Source organism: Physeter macrocephalus, chromosome 7 (genome assembly GCF_002837175.3).
Source record: "Physeter macrocephalus isolate SW-GA chromosome 7, ASM283717v5, whole genome shotgun sequence".
NCBI classification, from domain to species: Eukaryota; Metazoa; Chordata; class Mammalia; order Artiodactyla; family Physeteridae; genus Physeter; species Physeter macrocephalus.
The window spans coordinates 143,484,579-143,505,014 of NC_041220.1; the positions used below are offsets into that span (position 1 = coordinate 143,484,579).

Sequence of the window (20,436 nt, forward strand, 5' to 3'; positions counted from 1 at the left end):
CCCGCAGGGCCCCGCTCCGCTCCTGCAGGTTGGAATGTAGACGGAAGCTGTCTCCGACTGCACCTTCGGAGCGGCTATCTTCAAGTTCAAGTGGAGGCGCAGACGGGCGGACGATGGCAACAAACGGCAGAAGGAACCTGGCTCCGGATGAACGGGGAGCCTCCACACCAGCCCTGGGCAGCCCACCCAAACTCTTAACAAACTCGTAATAAAATGGAAAAGCACCCATTTATAGACATTATTTAACTCTCGTCAACAATGTCATACACTCGGCTAAGTCTAGGAGTGATGGGCTCCCAGCCCCCAGCCCAATATCTCACGGCTCCCCAGCGAGGAAACAGTTCAGGAGCATTGCCTGGGTCAGCGCACTAGGAGTTAGAGCACTGGATGTTACTGGGAGGAGGTCAAAATGCTGAGCATTCCCTCTGCAAGCCTCCCACTTGACCAGCGTAATAAAAGAGCCTGAGAGGCGGAGAGGCGTCCACCTGAACGAGCAAGCGTGGGAGAAGTGGGTCTTCTCTTTGGCCGGTTTCCCTCCAGGCTTCCACAGGAGTAAGGGGTCCCAGAAAGCCAGGGGGTCCCAGAAAGCCGAGATCTGGACTGAGCTAGGGTATAAAGGACCAAGAAGACAGTGACAAAGCCCTGGTAAAGGAGCATCCTGAAAAGATGACTGTCTGGACAGAGAACTGATAGGACTTAGAGACCAACTGGTGACTGAATGCAGTGGTACAGTCCCTCTAAGAGTTGGCTTTCTTTGTGCATACAGAATAGATAGGCTGCGTGCCAGAGTTTCAAAGGGAGCATTTAATACAAAGAGCTGTCGAGTATAACATGGAAGCAATCATAAACACAGAGACCACTAAAGACCATCCTAGGCCTGCGAGAGAGAGAGAGAGAGAGAGAGAGAGACAGAGACAGAGACAGAGAGAGAGAGACAGAGAGAAACAGAGAGAGAGTGGGGGGGCGCCATGGGGAGGGCGTCCTGGCGGTGGCCGCTCCCCAGGCCTGGGATCAGGTGTGCTTGCCCCTCACTGCTCACAAGCAACACCCCTCAGGGGCACAGGCGGCCAAGGCTGGCTTAAAAGGAGAAGCTGGGGGTGGGGGCGGTGAGAAGTCCACTAGGGGTGTGAAAAGCTCCCAGGTTTCCCCAGAATCCACAAGGCCCACGCGCAGGGCTGCGGCTGCACCGGCAGGAGTGGAGGCCCAAGCGGGGCCATCAGCTGCCTGGCTGAGCGGTGAAGGCTCCACACACAAAGGCCCCTCGGCAAAGACCGAGACTGACCAGCTCCAGGCATCTAAGGAAATCTCTGCCCGGCCACTAGCTGACCTCTAAGCGAACCAAGCCGAGACCTCGTGGCCACACACAACAAAGAATACACCGGACAGAATCTGCTCAGAGAAGCCCCTAAACAAACAACCACAAACGGCAAGGAGGGGAGAGCGCATCCCCGCTCCTAGGACAGCTGCGCGCTGCGGGGCGCCCTGCTGAGTTTCTCGGTTGCCGAAGCTCAGGTGGCGTGTGCAGGGGGCACCGGATGCTGGGCTGGGCCAGGCAGCCCAGTCTCTCGCCTCTGAGTGCCAGGCCCGCACCTCTCTGCCAGCGTCGGACACTGGAGCTGGGCCTTGCAGACGGATCTCTGCCGGCGCGGGCCCGACGGCGGCTCTGCCAGCAGGGGCTGCGCTGGTTCCCGTCGGGCTGTTTTCCGGGGGGCGGAGCAGGCTGTGTCCACATCCTCCCCTGGGCCGTCGCTCTCCGGCAACCTGTCCCCGGGCAGCCGTGGCTGCAGCCCCACGGCCTCCCCATCTTGGTTCTAAGTCTCCGTCTGGCCGCTGCCCTCGCCCCCTGCTGCCTCCTCCTCGGGGTTCCCCTGGTGGTCTCTTGGCAGTGGGCCACCTCTGCTCTGGCTGCTGACTCTTCACTCGAATGTCCCCCTGTTCAAATCGCTGGTGTGTCTGCTGCCTCCTGGCCAGATCCTGATGGACAGAGCCTGATTTTGCACACAGTAAGACACTGAAGCCACCGTCATCGTGGAGAGGAATTTACAGTAACTCTGGACACCGAGGACTCGACCTTCCACGACCTCTGGCATCTCCCCCTCCTGCTCCTAACGCCTCTTCCTCTTCGCATTTCCAGCACTTCCTTCCTCCATCCCTTCCTGGCCTGTCCTCTGCTCATCCTGACAAGCCACCAGCCAGCTCAAGCCAGGCCAGGAGGGACACCACGAGACCCACATTAGGACCCTGGAAGCTTCTGCCGTTCCAGCAGGGGCTGTGGGATTAGGCTGCACTAATAATGCAGGGGAACCCAGTTAGCAAAGAGCAACGGATACGCTTCCAGAGATTAGAGCTGGAATGCAATACAAGACAATTTATCACTACTTATTTTTAGATAAATCGTGTGTCCCATCACATCATGAAAGGAACACCACCTGACTGTGGGCAAGTCGCTCAATGTGTATAAACCCTACTCTCCCTGTCTGTAAGATAAGGAGCTCATAGGTCAAATAAGGAAATAAAGCACACTACAAACAGTGAATGCTACACTGCTATTTTCCAGCACTGGAAACATCAATCCCATGTCAAGTACTTCATTCTTTTGCTACAATATAAGCAATAACAGCCAATACCTTCGTTTTCACTACATTTTTGTTGAAGGTTAAAGAACATTAAAAAGAAGCCCAAGACCCTCCTAAGTATAGTCCACTGATCTCTGACAAAGGGGCAAAGACAATACAAGGGGTCAATGATTGTCTTTTCTACAAATGGTGCTGGAGCAAGAGATATCCGCAGGCAAAAAAAAAGTGAATCTGGATACAGACCTTACACCCTTCAGAAATTAACTCAAAACGGATCATAGACCTGGATGTAAAATAAAAAACCATAAAACTCCTAGAAGATAGCACAGGAGGAAACCCAGACGACCGTGGGTTTAGTGACGCCTTTTTGGTACAACACCAAAGGCACGATCCACCAAAGAAAGAATTGATAAGCTGTACTTCATTAAAATTTAAAACTTCTACTCTGTGAAAAACAATATCAAGAGAATGAAAAGACAAGCCACAGAATGGGAGAAAATATTTGCAAAAGACACATCTGATGAAGGACTGTTACTCAAAATAAACAAAGAACTTAGGTGGCGCAGTGGTTAAGAATCCGCCTGCCGATGCTGGGGACACGGGTTCAATCCCTGGCCCGGGAAGATCCCACATGCTGCGGAGCAACTAAGCCCGTGCATCACAACTACTGAGCCTGCACTCTAGAACCCACAAGCCGCAACTACTGAGCCCGCGTGCCACAACTACTGAAGCCCACACACCTAGAGCCTGTGCTCCGCAATAAGAGAAACCACCGCAATGAGAAGCCCGCGCACCACAATGAAGAGTAGCCCCCGCTCGCCGCAACTAGAGAAAGCCCACGCACAGTGACGAAGACCCAACGCAGCCAAAAATAAAAACAAATAAATAAATAAATTTATATTAAAAAAAAAAGGAACTAAAGGCCTATTACTTAAAAAAAAAAAAACTCTACAGTAAGAAAACAAACAATCTGATAAAAATAGGCCAAAGATCTTAACAGACACCTCACCAAAGAAAATATACAGATGACAAGTAAGCATATGAAAAGATGCTCAACCTCACATGTCATCAGGGGAGATGCAAAGTCAAACAACAGTGAGATGCCACTACCTACGTGTCAGGACGGCAAAAACGCTGAACACTGACAACACCAAACTGGGGCCAAAATGTGAAGCAACAGAAACTTTCATCATTGCTGGTGGGAATGCAAAACGGTGCAGCCACTTTGGAAGACAGTTTCTTACAAAGCTAAACATTCTCTCACCACACGAGCCAGCAATCCCACTCCTTGGTACTTACCCAGAGGAGTTGAAAACTTATGTCCACACCAAAACCTACATGCACACAGATGTTGATAACAGTTTAACTCATAGTTGCCGGAACTTGGAAGCCACCCAGGTGTCCTTCAGAAAGTGAATGGATACATAAACTGTGGTACCTCCAGATAACGGAATAGTACTCAGTGCTAAAGAGAAATGAGCTATCAAGCCATGAAAAGACATGGAGGAACCTTCAATGCATATCACTAAGTGAAAGAAGCCAATCTGAAAAGGCTACAGACTGTATGATTTCAACCATACGACAGCTGGAAAAGGCAAAACTACGGAGACAGGAAAAAAAATCAGTGGTTGCCGGGGGAGGGCAGGGGAGGGCTGAACAGGCAGAGCACGGAGGACGTTTAGGGCAGTGAAACCACCCTGTCTGATTCTACAATGGTGAACACACGTCACTATAAACTGTTCAAGCCCACAGAACGCGCGCCACCGACAGCGCCCCTGACATAAACTATGGACTCCGGGGTTACCGACTGGGACCAAGGTACCCTCCGGTGAGGGATGCTGACGGTAGCGAGGCTGCGCGCCCTTGAGGGCAGAGGGAACTCTCTGTGCCTTCCCCTCAATTTCATTATAAACCTAAAACTGCTCTTAAAAACATAGTCTTTAAAACAAAAGAGACGACGAAGCCCAAGGTTTGACTCAGGAACCTGCTTCGTCCTGACTGCTGAACCTTAGACAAGTCGCTTAGCCCTCGAGGACCAGTCACCTCACCTGGAGAGCAGGAAGCACCGCACCCTGTCTCTGGGTCTCCTGAGGTCAGAGCCCCCGCGGGGAGTCTGAGACTTGCCACCAAGGGAACGGGCGTGAGGGTGCACCGCAGTCCGTCAGACAAACACCATTTATTCCCGCCAGTGTAACGATGCACGTGCGCGGTGGCGATGGAGAAAATCCACTTGCGGAATGTGTGTTAAAAGAGGTGCTGAATTCCCCAATTTCTGATAACATTTTAGCCACCTTCCAGGGCCTTCCCTCGCCAAGCCCTCCCCCAACCAACAGGGAAGCCCAGGCCGAAGCTGTCGCCCACACCGCCGGTGGAAGGAGACCCCAGCCCATGCAGTTCCACCGAGGGAACGGGAGGGGAGGTGCGCACAAGGGCAGAAGTCCCGCTAGCCCGGCCACTTTAGGAATTCAGTCAAAACCTGCGTGACTACAACTGTGTTTACAAAAGCACAAATCTATGCTTAGATACATCACAGCGTTACATGGTCGTTTAGCGGAGCTACAACTATGGGAGGCCTGTCCTTTCCTTCGTCTTTAAGTTTTCTCTGATGTGCTCTACGATGAAAAATGGTAAGACTTGGGAAGGGGACGGATCCTGAACAGAACGTTCAACAAGCTCCACAGCCCAGGCCACAGCGCTCCTCCAGTCTTTGGAGGGTTTTCGTGTGGGATTTTCAGCTGCTGGGAACAAAAATGTGAACAAACCCAGAAAAAGTGTTTTAAATCACAAAGGTCCTCTGAGAACGGTTCCTTCCAAGCCAGCCAGCCGAGCTGAGGGCCAGCCCTCCTCTCACCCACGGCTGCAGCTGCGTCTCAGCTCGCGCCGCCAGCACAGATGCCAGCACCGCCCAGGCCTGCGGGGCCAGCCCTCCTGCTGTGCTGAGTCCCTCCCCCCACTCCGAACAAAGCTCCCGGCCCCGCCCCCAGCTGTTTGGCGCTCAAGCCACGAGCCACTGCCTACTCCAGCTGGCGCTTTTCTCGTAGCAGGACTTTCTCAATGAAGGAAACACACCAAGGTGAAGCTCCCGTCCTGAAGCGACCGGTCTCTGTGCTTCCAGAATTTTCTTGCTTCAAAAGGGCGTGAGGCCTCAGCCACTGGGGCCAGAGACGAAGTGGGCTTCAAAGGGGCTGCCGGGACAGGCCCCTCCGGCACCCACCCACAGCAGCAGGAAAGGGTGGGAAGCAGGGAGGAGGGCCTCACCCTGGCCAGGAGGTCACCATCTCTTCCCCCACCACCTGTCCCACCTGACGTCCCGCCCCACCCGCCCAGGGCCAAGGCAAATCCAGGCAGACATGCCCTGAAGCCGACACAGGCCACCAGGGCAGCCAGAGGAGGGCAGAACTGGGGACTGGGCAACAAAGGTGCCGCCGTCCATCAGCAGCTGACTGAGCTATGAACCCACGCTCACCTTTCCTGACGCTCCCCTAACAGGCTTACCTTTTTGTCTTCCTTAGTCTTTCTAACATTTCGATGGGGGCCGAAAATGTTCTGCATCCCGAGAGCCTTCCTGGCCCAGTCCCTCTTCTGGGCGCTGGGCGGGGGCTGCGCGGGGCTGCCCTCCACCCGGTAGCGGTCAGCGGGAATCTTGCTCATGGGAGGGGGCAGCGTGCCGCAGTTGACGCTGGACCAGCCGTCAGTGGAGTCCGTGTACGACTCCTGGTCGCTGGTGTGCCCGCACTGCCACTCCTGCAGGACGTGGACCGGGAGCCACCGCTGGCCAAAGCCACCACCAGCGCCCGCAGCGCCCCTCTTGGAAGGAGGGACCGAGCACCGCAAGGAGGCCGGGGGGCCCTCCACGTGAGCAGTGGGCCCCAGGTGCTTACCCAGGTCCCGGCACCGGTCGGCCTGCGGAGCGGCCTCAAACGGGGCCCCCTCGGGGTCGTGGCCGAAGGCCCCGTTCCAGGGGCCGCCCCAGGGCTGGGAGCCCCTCGCGACCACACCCTCCCAGGCGCTGCCGCTGGGGCCGTGCCTGCTCGAGCTGGCGCCCAGGTCCACCACGAGCACTCGGCTGCTTCTGTCCTCGTGGGTGAAGTTCCCGATGCCGCTGTCGCTGTTGCTGCTGGTGCTGGCGTTGTGGTGAGCGTCTGCGTCCCCGTCGGCGAAGGCCCGGGCGCGCACGCCCTCAATCAGCTCGCCCATGTCCCGGTACAGCACGGAAATGAACTGCAGCACCGGCAGCGAGGACGCGGGGAACTCCAGGCAGCCGCTGGTGTCAGGGTCGGCCGTGCACTCAAACCCGAAGCGCCGGGCGATGCCCTGGTGGATCTTGTGACTGAACAGGTCCGGGTCCACCATGAACACGTGGCAGGACGTCCGCAAAACGCCCTCCTCCTCCTGAGCCAGGCTCCCGTCATCGGCCGCCTGCATGGTCACCAGCCCGAAAAACCTCCTGTCGTCTGGGCACACGGCGCTGAACGCCAGCCTCTCGGCCGGGTATCGGGCCAGGACAGCGGCCTTGTCCGTGCAGAGCTGCACGCAGTCGTGCATGATCTGCATGGTCACCAGCGAGTGGATCTTCTGCTCGGCCCGCAGGCGCCGCAGGCAGCCCCGGATGGCCTGCACGCTGTCCGATTCCAGGCTGCAGCTGGTGGACGGCAGCTCGATGGAGCCCAAGTAGCCCACAACCATGGCCACGTTCAAAATGCTCGCGTCCACCCCAAAGTCTTCATGAGTCTCCAGCCCGACGCTGAACACAGAATCATCATTCACACCTTTCGGTATCTCCTCCTTAGGAGGCAGGCTGGTATTTGGATTATTTACACTTTCATGGCCAAGGTCAAACCGCCCAGTGGCTGATTCTGAAAGGGATCTCTGTTTCAACTTCAAGGGCTCCGAGCCGCTTGCCCGAGGACCAGGGCTTTCAAAGATCATGTTGAAAATCCCTCCGGACTGCATTTCCTCAACGACTCTCTCCGCTCTGTTTATACCTAATGCCTTAGAGTCGAGTTTGGGCTTCAGCCAGCCTTTTCCTTCATAAAATCCAACCTCTTCATCACTGGAGCAGGACTCCAGGTGGCCGATGCCTTCGCCGATCACCATGTGCAGGACACCAGAACACTTCCCAATTAACTTCACCACGTCTTCATGGGACGCTTTCTTCACGCTGATCTCGTTGACAGCGAGTACCTGGTCGCCAGCACGGAGGCCCACAAAATCCGCAGGGCTGCCTCTCATGACACAGCTGAGCACGCAGGGCGCCTGCCCGGAAAGCGCGAATCCGTACCCCGCCCTTCCTCTCGCCACCTCCACACTCCGCATCCGGGGAGGCGCCGTCCCGAGCAGCGGCCGCTCCCCCAGGTCCCCCGCTCTGTACATCTCAAAGTGCTTCCGAGACCAGGAGCATAGCTCACTATGCCAGCGGATCCATGGTTCAGGGAATGCTGGAAGCTACCATAGTTCTCCTTGAAATAATGCCCTAAGGAAGAAGAATAAAGAGCTCGTTGTTAAAGATCTCACATTTATACTGCTTACTGCTACTACCCAAACATAAAAAGATAATTCACCACAAAACCGTCACAGGAAGAGTCTCTCATTGCCACACAAATGTCAACGTGAAGGAGACACACTATCTCTGTGCAGCAAATCTTAAAGTCAGCCTAAGAAATCTTCCAAAGCAGAAGGCATTTCCCAGGGCTGGTATCCTTCCCAACTCCGATCTCGCCAAGGCTAATCCACCCCGGGTTTGAGGAACACAGGACTCCCACAGGATCTGCTTCCTCCCTGTCTGGATGGAAAGAGGAGAGCCCTTGGACCCTAATCACTCTGTGGTCCAAGGACCAGTGCCCGGCTCCCCGGAGCTCCCTGCCATGCACTGAGCCAGGGGCAGAGCCGAGGGTGGAAAGGCAGCTGCATGACCCCTAGTCCAGCCCCGTCTTTGATCATAAGCTCCCTCCACGCAAAGTTCTCCCCCAGGAAGGGGTGTCAGCTTGTTTTCCCTCATATCCACCACCCTCGCTCAAGTAATTTATTTTGAACAGAGCACCATGTGGAGAAAACACATTAGTCTGAAATATCGGGTTGGCCAAAAAAGTTCGTTTGGGTTTTCCCATAAGATGTTACAGAAAAACCCAAAGGAACTTTGTGGCCAACCTGATACTACAGAGGCTGCCTGACAGCACAGATGAAACAACCAAAAAGGGCTAAGGAACTTAAATCTAACTGTCCCAGGGGGAGGACTTCCCAATGGAAAGTATAGGCTGTCGTTGATAGCAAACCCATGTCGGGTCCCCAAGACCACCCCTGGGTCTCCAGCAGGAGGACACGCAGGGCTCACGTATACTCGGGGCTCTGAACCATCACAGTGAAGGGCTGTGAAGCAGAACCACCGAAGGAAGAGGGCCTGGGGGTGGGGTCCAGAGGAAACAGGCGCCAGCTTCCAGAACCCCGGCCCGTGGAGTCACGCGGGCCGCACTCCACCCCCCAGTGACACGCCGTCCCCAGGGAAGCTCGTCAGAGACTCAGAACAGGGGCTCTCATTGGGGGCCGGCCCCGCAGGCCCCTCTGCCGGGCACACACCGAACTCCAACCCCAGGGAGGGGGGAAGGGTGTCAGCACAGACACAACAGGGGAGGCCCAGGGAGCCCCCCATCCTGACACCCCAGCTCCCGGACGCCAGCCCAGGGCCAGCCTCGCACACAGGCCTTGCAGAGGGCGGCAGCCAGGCCCGCTGGGAGGACTCCTCTCCCAACAAAACCCTTTAAAGATCACTTTGAAAAGCAATACAGTGAGTGAGTGTATTGTGAAGATCCAAAACATAATAGAACACGTTTTTTAAAGAGTATATGTTTTTTAAATAATTGTTTTAAAGTTGTCAGGAGAAATTCTCATGTCTTGGGATAAAGTTTCCAGTAACAGAAGCGTAACTCAGAGTAACTGATGTATACACACCAAAAAGTGAAAGAACTGGACAAAATGGAAAGTATATTATTCGATGACTCCAGGAGCAGCTGCAAGTGACAAAACACTGACATGCAGGACGCATGCTTGAGTAGAATTATTTTATGACAGTAAGAGTGAAAAGAGCAATTTATTTATAAACTACCATGTTATTCAATATCTAAGTGATGCTAAATTAATCATTTAAATATTAGGACTGGAATTTAACTATTTAATATTCATCATTAAAAACGTGTATATTAAAGTCTGCCATGAACTGTGCTTCAGGGTCTTCTCATTGGATCTTCTAAAGGGGTGATCTACACAACACCCCAGAGACGCCACGTCCTGATCCCTGGAACCTGTCACCTCACGTGGCCGAGGGGACATGATGGAGTGAAGGGTTCCGAGATGGGAGGTCACCCTGGCTTCGCCGGGGACAGGGTGGGGAGGGGGGCCGTGATCACAGGGTCCTGGCAGAGGGGGGCGGGAGGCGGGAGTCAGAGAGCACAGCGAAGGGCCTGGAGGGGGGGAAGGGGCCTCGCCGGGGGCCTCCAGGAGGAACCAGCCCTGCCCACACCCAGCCTCCGCCCACCACACTGATTCTGGACTCCTGGCCCCAGACTGTAAGGGCATAAATCTGAGTTGTTTCAAGACACTGAGTTTGTGGTCACTTGTTTCAGCAGCCACTGGAAAACTCGCAAAAGGGGAATCGCCCTACTGGTGGGGAGGGGGGTGCAGTGTACGCATGAAACATCCCACCTGAAAAATGCTCACAACAGCGTCTGGCCCCCAACAGTGTAGGCTGTCGCCGTGAACTCACTGGGACAGGGTTAGCGAGGCCCTACCGGTTCCTCCAGGAACAGAAAACCCCCGGCTTTCTCCTCCAAACAGTAACAGATGCTGCCTGTATGAAAAAAATAATTTCCCAGCTTTATATGCAGAATTACTCCATGATTCATCCGACCACCATGGAGTCACAACACTGGGTGACACAATATTCAATGACAGTCTTGTAGGGGCTTTACCCAAACATTTCTATTAGACTCTTACTGTCATGTTCTTCTATCGATTAAAAATAGTTTCTGGGCTTCCCTGGTGGCGCAGTGGTTGAGAGTCCTCCTGCCGATGCAGGGGACACGGGTTCGTGCCCCGGTCTGGGAGGATCCCACATGCCGCGGAGCGGCTAGGCCCGTGAGCCATGGCCGCTGAGCCTGCGTGTCCGGAGCCTGTGCTCCGCAACGGGAGGGGCCACAACAGTGAGAGGCCCGCATACCGCAAAAAAAAAAAAAAAATAGTTTCTAATTCATACTAGTAATATCTTAATACCTAATAATCACATTTTGTAATCCAACCTACAGGTTAATTTTTCCTTAAACTGTAGCAATTAATAGTAAAACTGGTGGAACAGACAGTGAAATTCAGAAGAAACCACAGGGCGCTAGTTTCCAACCTCACCGGGCACGTCTGCCACCTGGGCTCCTGCTCTCGCTCCTGCACTCAGAGGCCCTGGCTTCCGAGCTCTGGAACACCCCGACTTGAGACCGTCTGCTACGGGCTGAATGTTTGTATCCCTAAATTCATACGTGGAGATGCTAACCCAGTGGGATGATCTGGAGGCGGGGTCTTTGGCGGCGATCAGGTTGGATGAGGTCATGAGGGTGGAGCCCCCACGATGGGACTAGTGTCCTTGTGGCTCCAGAGGAGACACGGGAGCCCCTGCGCTCTGCTCTCCACCATGTGAGGAACCAGGAAGTGGGTCTCACCAGACTCCGGATCTGCCAGGGCCTTGATTTCGGACTCCCAGCCCCAGAACTAGGAGAAATAAACGCCTGTGGTTTAAGGCCCTCGGTGTAGGGAATTCTGTTACAGCAGCGGAGCGGATGAAGACATCCTCTAATTAGCCAGCCTCCTTGTTTCGCAGAAAAGGTAACCAGGTCGGAAAGAAGTGCTTCTTCCAAGGGCCACCTCCTAATGGCTCAGTCCGCTAGGACACCAGGGCCTCCCCTCTCTGCACACCCCGCTACCACCGTCGGCCACTCGTCCTTCAAACCAATGAGATCTAGAAATAAATACCAGGTGCCTACCCCTTTCCACAGTTTAGATCTGGCACAAAATGAGTCCTGTCCTGATGAATTTCTCCACTCACAGGCACTGAGTGAGTGCCCACCTGGGCCAGCCAGTGCCCCAGACCAGGAAGCTACAGAGAGGGTCCCAGCCCTGCTCCAGCAGCATGCCGTCCCCGGAGAGGGAGGAGCAAGAGGAGGCGAACAGCCATCACTCCGGAGCAGGGCGAGTGCCAGCCCCGGCCCTATGCTCGGGTGCCCAGGAGTCTGTGGCAGGCGGGCCGGGAAAGCCACCCCAGGAAGGGGTGACAGGCACAGCCGCAGTTTGGCCTCCACCTCTGCCCGTGCAGATGGGCGATCTGTGGGGACGGCGCTGCGGGTCTCATGGCTGTGCCGCAAAGGCGACAGATGTTCACGGGGCAACAGGCCGAGCTGAGCACGGGGTCAAAAGACCAAAGCAACAAAGAACAACCACAACAGGGCGCAGAAACGAGCGGGAGGGAGAGAAACTGAGGACCAGGAGGCAGAAAGCACCCAGCACACGGAGGAGAAGCGGAAGTCCAGGAATAAGGGCAAGACAGCCCCGGAACGGTGGCAGTGGGGAGGCTGCATGGTCCACGGCGTGCACCGCGCCGCTCTGGGGGCTTTACACTTACTAACTCGTGTGTGTGAAACGTCGCTATGATGTAGGTACGATTATTATTCTCATTTTGCAGATGAGGAAACGGAGGCACAGAGAAGTTAAGTAACTTGTCTTCAGCTGCACAGCTAATCAGTGTTAGAGGTGGACTTGAACCCGGCTGTTCTGGGCTTTCTCTCTCCCCATGCAGAGGGGCTCGGAGAGGAAGCGGAGGGGCACGCCCACCAGCAGACCCCTGCTCCTCAAACCCATCCCCAAAGCCACTGTGTCCCAGCAGCTACCTACAACCACCACCCCAGCAGTGCCCACAGCACCAGCACCCGCCAGACACCACCTCCCCCTGACACCCCTTGGGGACACACACACACGCGGAGGACCCAGCACAGCCCCAGCAGACCCACGCCAGGATGCACGCTGGTGGTCCTTGTGTCCCGGCCGCCGCGTCCCCGCCGGTCCATTCCAGCGCCCGCTCCCGACCCCTGCGAAGCCCTCCCGAGCCCACGGCCGCTCCGCCTGCAGCAGTGCCCGAACCAGCCGGGAGGATGCGCGGGGGGACTCCGCTCATCAAGGCCACTTCCGCGCCCCTTACTGCCACCAACAACCAACGCCCTCGCCAAGCTTTCGTCCTGAAAGGGCCCCTTTTCCACTGCCTGCCACCTGACAGCCCCCACCGACGTCGGGGAGACCCTTCACCTGTTCATCGGTGTCACCGGGCACCCACTGTGTGTGGGACTGGGCCAGACACGGGGCTGCCTCAGGAGGGAACGGTCCCTTCCTGTGAAGACCTCTCTGCAGGGGACCGGGAACCGGAGGCTCCGACGGCAGCAGCTTCCCGAGGGCGTCTGCACAGCTGCTGCTTGGGCCACGCGGCCTGGTGAGCGGCTCCCAAGGGACCCTCCAGGGAGGCAGCGCAGCTGCTGCGCTCTGCGCATGGGGCAGCGCTGACAGCTCCATTGTCCCTGTCCCCTCTCCCTGAGGACCCACTTCCTCTCTGAACTCAAAGCCCCCACGTAGGTGACCCCAAGGCCTGACCCCGGAACTCTCTCCTGAGCGCTAAACCCGTTTCCTGCGCTCTCAGCCACCCGTCACCTCTCTGCGTGTCGACACCCAAACACACCTTTGCTGCAAGCACCCTTCTCCTCTTCCTTGGCCCCGACGTCCGCCTAAGCCCACCCACCCTTCTAGGCACCAGGCAGTGCCTCGGTCATCCCCACTTGCCCCTCCAGGCCGGCCCTGTCCCCGACACCTTCCACCCACCTGGACATGCCACCCCCAGCCTTCTCCGTCCCTCCTCCTCCTCCTCACTTCAGCGGCCGCTCTCGCGGTCACCCGTGTCCAGCCTGCTCCTCTCCGGCCACACGCTGCCCCCACGCCCCGGAGCCCCCCGTCGCACCAGCCCCCTCAGCCGTCCTGCTTCTCCCGCCCGCCTCCGCTCTCTCCACCCCGCCCGCCAGGCATCAGCCCAGGGACGCTCCTGTCCCCCCACTCATCTCCTCCGCCCCCATCCGGGGACACCACCACCCCCCCCCCGCAGGAATGGCCTGGGCTTTCTCCACAGCACGTGCAGCAGGGCCGCCACGACACAGGACGCCCGGTCCCCTGTCCAAAGCCACGTTCCCAGCCCCGGGGCTCTCAGCACTCCCGTCAACCACGCAACTCTCCGCTGGTCACTCACGACCACCCAAACCCACCCGGCCTTCGCCTCCCTGCCCTCGGCTCGTGGCCTGTCCCCTCCTTTCCAGAGAAGAAAGACACCCCGCAGGCCCTCCCTCTGCAGTGCACACCCTCCCCCTCCACCAGGCCAGCTTCTCCCCCAGGCCCTCGACGCCATCCCCACCACCTTGGCGGGCTGACACCGCCCACCTGGGTCTGAAAACACCCAAGCCTCTCTAGCCCTAAAAGGAGTAAAACCCTTCAGTTGACTCCTGAAAGCACTGAAAGCATTTCCTCTAAGATCAGGAACAAGACAAGGATGTCCACTCTCGCCACTTTTATTCAACATAGCTTTAGAAGTCCTAGCCACGGCAGTCAGAGGAAAAAAAAAAGAAATAAGAGGAATCCAAACTGGAAAGGAAGAAGTAAAACCGTCACTGTTTGCAGATGATATGATACTATATACAGAAAATCCTAAAGACACCACCAGAAAACTACAAGAGCTCATCAATGAATTCAGTGAAGTTGCAGGATACAAAATTAATATATAGAAACCTGTTGCATTTCTATACACTAACAATGAACTATCAGAAAGAGAAACTAAGGAAACACTCCCATCTACCACTGCATCAAAAGGAATAAAAAACCTAGGAATAAACCTACCTAAGGAGGTAAAAGACCTGTACTCAGAAAACTATAAGACACCAATGAAAGAAATTGAAGACAACACAAACAGATAGATATACCATATTCATAGACTGGAAGAATTAATATTGTTAAAATGTCCATACTACACAAAGCAATCTACAGATTCAAAGCAATCCTTATTAAAATGCCAAAGGTATTTTTCACAGAAATAAAACAATTTTAAATTTTGTATTGAAACACAAAAGATCCTGAATAGCCAAAATAATCTTGAGAAAGAAGAACAGAGCTGGAGGAATCCCACTCTCTGACTTCAAACTACACTACAAAACTACATTAATCAAAACAGTATGGTACTGGCACAAAAGCAGAGACATAGATCAATGCAACAGAATAGAAAGCCCAGAAACAAGCCTACACACTTATGGTCAATTAATCTATGACAAAGGAGGCAAGAATATATTGGGTTGGCCAAAAAGTTCATTTGGATTTTTCCGTAAGATGTTATGGAAAAACCCAAACTAACTTTTTGGCCAACCCAATATGATGGAGAAAAAACAATCTCTTCAATAAGTGGTGCTGGGAAAACTGGACAGCTACATGTAAAAGAATGAAATTAGAACATTCTCTAACACCACATAAAAAAATAAACTCAAAAAGGATTAAAGACCTAAATGTAAGACCAGAAACCATAAAACTCCTATATGAAAACACAGCAGAACACTCTTTGACATAAATCATAGCAATATTTTTTGGATCTGTCTCCTAAAGCAAAGGAAATAAAAGCAAAAATAAACAAATGGGACCTAACTAAACTTAAAAGCTTCTGCACAGCAAAGCAAACCATCAATAAAATGAAAAGATAACCTACTGAATGGGAGAAAATATCTGCAAATGATATGACCGATCAGGGGTTACAGCTCATACAACTCAACATAAAAAAATCTGATTAAAAAAATAAGCAGAAGACCTGAATAGACATTTTTCCAAAGAAGACGTGCAAATGGCCAACAGGCACATGAAAAGATGTTCAATATTGCTAATCATCAGGGAAATGCAAATTAAAATCACAATGAGATATCACCTCACACCTGTCAGAATGGCTATTATAAAAGCAACTATACTCCAATAAAAAAAATTTTTAATTTTAAAAAAAGAATGTCTATCATAAAAAACACAAATAACAAATTTTGGGGGCTTCCCTGGTGGCACAGTGTTTACGAATCCACCTGCCAATGCAGGGGACACGGGTTCGATCCCTGGCTCAGGAAGATCCCACATGCCACAGAGCAACTAAGCACGTGCACCACAACTACTGAGACTGTGCTCTAGAGCCCGCAAGCCACAACCACTGAGCCTGCATGCCACAACTGCTGAAGCCCTCATGCCTAGAGCCCGTGCTCTGCAACAAGAGAAGCCACGACAATGAGAAGCCCGCCACTGCAATGAAGAGTAGCCTCCGCTCACCGCAACTAGAAAAGCCCATGCACAGCAATGAAGACCCAACACAGCCAAAAATAAAAAAATTTAAAAGAAAAACAAATGTTGGCGAAGATGTGGAGAAAAGGGAATCCTTGTACGCTGTTGATGGGAATGTAAATTCATGCAGTCACCATGGAAAACAGTACGGAGGTTGCTCAAAAAACTAAAAATAGAACTACCATATGATCCAGCAATCCCACTCCTGGGTATATACCCCCCAAAAAACAAAAACTCTAATTCAAAAAGATACATGCACCCCAATGTTCACAGCAGCATCATTTACAATTGCCAAGATACGGAAGCAACGTAAGTGTCCATCGATAGATGAATAGATAAGGAAGATGTGGTATATACATACATTGGAATACTACTCAGCCATAAAAAAGAATGAAATTTTGCCATTTGCAACAACATGGATGGACTTGGAGGGTATTAGAAAAACAAAAACTCTAATTCAAAAAGATACATGCACCCCAATGTTCATAGCAGCATCATTTACAATTGCCAAGATACGGAAGCAACCTAAGTGTCCATCGATAGATGAATAGATAAGGAAGATGTGGTATATACATACATTGGAATACTACTCAGCCATAAAAAAGAATGAAATTTTGCCATTTGCAACAACATGGATGGACTTGGAGGGTATTAGGCTAAGTGAAGTAAGTCAGACAGAGAAAGACAAATACTTATCACTTACATGCAGAATATCATTTATATTACAATAAATATCACTTATATATGGAATCTAAAAAATACAACAAACTAGTGAATATAACAAAAAAGAAACAGACTCACAGATACAGAGAACAAAATAGTGGTTACTAGCGAGGAGAGGGAAGTGGGGATGGGCAATATAGGGGTAGGGGGTTAAGAGGTACAAACTATTATGTATAAAATAAACTACAAGGATATATTGTACAACACAGGGAATACAGCCAATATTTTATAATAACTATAAATGGAGTATAACGTTTAAAAATTGTGACTCACTATACTGTATACCCCTGTAACATATAATATTGTACACCAACTATACTTCAATTAAATAAATAAATAAAATATTTGCCCTGCAAAAAAACAAAATAAAGCAAAACAAAAAGATGCAGCCTCAAGCAAAGGTTATCACAAACAGGGAACAACCATGGAAACAGTCTGAAAAAACCCACAATAACCCAGGGCTGGAGGACAGTCCAGGGCAGTTTCCACAGAAGGACCAGGAGATGGAGCACCACAGAAAAGCTAAGAGACCAAGAGGATGGATCCAGGGGCTACCGGGGGAAGAAAAGCACGTGGATAAATTCAGTGAAAAGCCTCTCTGTTCATCTGTCACTGCATCACCCACAGGGCAGCCGGAAAGGGTCTTCCCAAATGAGTAGGGTGTATTGGGGGTTGGATGACTTAAATTGTAGCTTATGTGGAAAACACAAAATTCTCTTTGGAGAACTTTGGAGGCAGCTGAAATTGAAGCCAGATTTTAGCATTTGGTGGGACATTTGACCTCATTTGACTTTAAAAAAAAAAGTGGGAAAGGAGAGAAAGAAACTGGAAGAAATAGCAGAGGGGTCCAACAGCAGCTAAAACAAAGGTAAGATTCCCCCGAGTCCCACCCCCCACGACTCAGGGGACACAGGCCACCATGCTCAGGTCCCCGAAACAGAGAAAAGCACTGCGGTTTCATTGCCAAGTCTCAAGCCACAAGTTATGCCAAATCTCAGGGAATGGTTTGCAACCAGGCTGCTTCTGCACAAGAAACTGGTTACCACAGCGCCAGGGGACACAGCTCTGGTGATGGGTGGATGGGTGAAGGGATAGACAGATGGACAAATGGGGAAAGGGGAGATGGATGAGAGAATGTAGGGATGGATGGATGGGGAGAATGGGGAGATGGATGGGTGGATGGAAGGACGGATGGGGGATGGGTGAATAAACGGATGGATGGGTGGATGGGGGATGGATGGGTGGATGGGGGATGGATGGGTGGGTATGGGAGTGGATGGCTGAATACACAGATGGATGGAAGGATGGGGATTGGGGGATGGATGGATGGTGGGTGGATGGACTGACTGAATTCATTTGTGGCGGTCAGTGTTTGTCCAGTAACACCTCTCTGCCTTGTTGGTCCAAGAATCAATGGACCACTTCCCAGAGCTACAGAAAGACAAGAACCTTTAAATGCAAAGGGCCCACCAAGTGCGAAGCAGGGTAAGTGAAGAAGTCCCACCAACCCTTCAGAGAGAAAGGTCTCCTATGAAGGAAGAGAACCTGCCAGCAGGTGGCTGAGGACAGCAGAGCCCAGCCCTCAAGGTGCTATGGCTCCCGCACACTTGCTGAATAGGCAACAGGCAGGTGGAGGCCAAGGCTGGGTGTTCAGGTGCGGGCACACCGGCCATGCTCACCAGGCACTTACGTGAGTGAGCTGTACTATTAACGCACCCCCGGCCAGAACTTCAACCTTTGGCAGCTCTAAAAGGTGAGGGTAGCCAGAAAAAGCAGCACGTCCAGGCCGGCCATTTGAGCGTGATGGTCAAGCACGCACAAGGGAGGCGCTGAAACAAGGCACTGAGAGTGCACAGCCGCCCCTGCGCCAGCCACCAGGAGGGACCGGACGCCCCTCAGCTGGAAGCAGAGGCCCCAACCGCCTGCCTCGGGGGGGTTCTCTCTATTCACCCGCGACACAGCCTCCCACCCCGTGCGGGGTGGCCCCAGGAGGGCTGGGCCCCGGCCCCCACGCACACGGCAGCAGAGGCACAGACTGAATTCGACAACCAGACAGACAGACAGGTGCGCTGCGGGCGCTGCTCCGGAACCACCCTCCACCGCCTGCTGATCGGTGGCCGGAGTCCGGATACACCAGGCCAGGAGCACGGGCCACACTCCCCGCAAAGGACTTCTTGGCCTCTGGAAAAAGAAGGGAGGGCTCTTTTTAAGAGGACCTCTGGTCGGGCAGTACCTTCCATGTGTAGAATTTTACACCCCTCTCCTGAATACCAGAGGCACTAAAATAGCTCTACTGATAGCTATCTGTCCACGTCCGCCCCACAAACACGTAGGAAGCCTTTGCTGTGCAGGCAGTGCTGTTCTGGGAAGAGGAACAGAGACAATGGGGCTCGTCTGGGGGGGGCCTGTCCTGGAGGGGCCGTCCTGGGGGGCCCATCCTAGGGGAACCCGTCCTGGGGGGAGCCCACCTGTGGAGCCCATCTTGGGGAAGCCCATCCTGGGGGGCCCATCCTAGGGGAGCCCATCCTGGGGGAGCCCATCCTGGGGGGGGCCCATCCTGGGGAGCCCATCTTGGGGGGGCCCATCCTGGGGGGAACCCATCCTGAGGGCAGCCCGTCCTGGGGAGTCCACACTGGGGGGCCCACGGGGGGGCCCACCTTCTGCCTGTGCAAAACAGCTGAGACAGAGCACAGCAGACCATTCCAGTCAGGGCCCTTGGACTGCGGAGCTGGATGCTGGGGGCCCAGCCATATCACTTCGTGTGACACTGGTCAGATGACGACCTTGCTCCTGTACAATGGAGACCACAGAGCACCTTTCCTGGGGGGCAGGCAGGCACCAGGCTCACCCTAACTCTTCCACGGTCTGAGGAGTCACAGGGCCCGGTGGGCAACGTAGGACCCCACGCAGTTCCCCGAGGGCTCGAGCCCCTCACCCCTACATCAGCCTCGCCTGCACCCTCCCCTTTGGAACGTCCCTCCCAGACCACCCACTAGCCCAGATGACACGTGGTGTGCAAGTGCAGCTGTGCAGGTGCGGGTGCAGGTGTGCCGGGGGGGGGGGGGTGCAGGTGCAGCGGGGGGTCTCCGCGCTCACGTCCTGTGCCCGCTGGAGCGGGAAGAAGGCTCAGTGAGCGCCTGCTGAGCCGATAACCGTCCAGGACATGGCCTCGCTGTCTCTAAGTGTTAGAATTTAATTACTTGAGTCCACAATGTCTAAACTTTCTAAAAAGAATAGATATGACTTTTGTAAGGAGAACAAAAAAAAGTTAACTGAAGAGGGCAATGGGTTTTTCTACACAGGCCACCGTCATCAGGAACACCTAATTCCCAGCTGTACAAAAATGAAGGCCGCCTTCTCTCTCCAGACCCACATCAATCCTGCCCCACCGCGGGGACAAAACACAGGAGACCTGTGCCCTGCGGCAGGCCCCCACCACCGCTGTGGGGTCTCAGGAGACTCTGCCGGAGCTGGGATGGGAGATCAGCAAGGGGCTGAGACCTCAGCAAGACCCCCTGCCCCGGCTGCATGAAAGCAGGTCCAACTGCAAGTCCAGGGCAGAAGGTGAGGCTCGTCCCATCACCACATCCATCAACAGAGGTCTGGATCAGCGCCAGCTCCGAAGAGGGAAAGGGATCAGAGGGGGCCAGACATCGGAAAACCGGCGAAACCCACTCTGGCACACTTCTCCCCTAAACGAAGCTAGAATCCCACCTTCATT

General features: G+C 53.7%; 1 protein-coding gene across 4 annotated transcripts in view; it reads right to left on the reverse strand.

Annotated features, from left to right (window-relative positions):
* RGS12 (regulator of G protein signaling 12) overlaps nt 1–20,436 on the reverse strand; it is a 200,486-nt gene that overhangs the window by 162,028 nt on the left and 18,022 nt on the right. For all 4 annotated transcript variants that reach the window (XM_055086242.1, XM_024119377.2, XM_028492398.1 and 1 more), the window contains exon 2: nt 6,072–8,049. In XM_055086242.1, coding sequence (XP_054942217.1) covers nt 6,072–7,949 — 1,878 coding nt within the window. In that variant the 5' untranslated portion in view covers nt 7,950–8,049. The remainder of the gene's footprint in view (nt 1–6,071; nt 8,050–20,436) is intronic.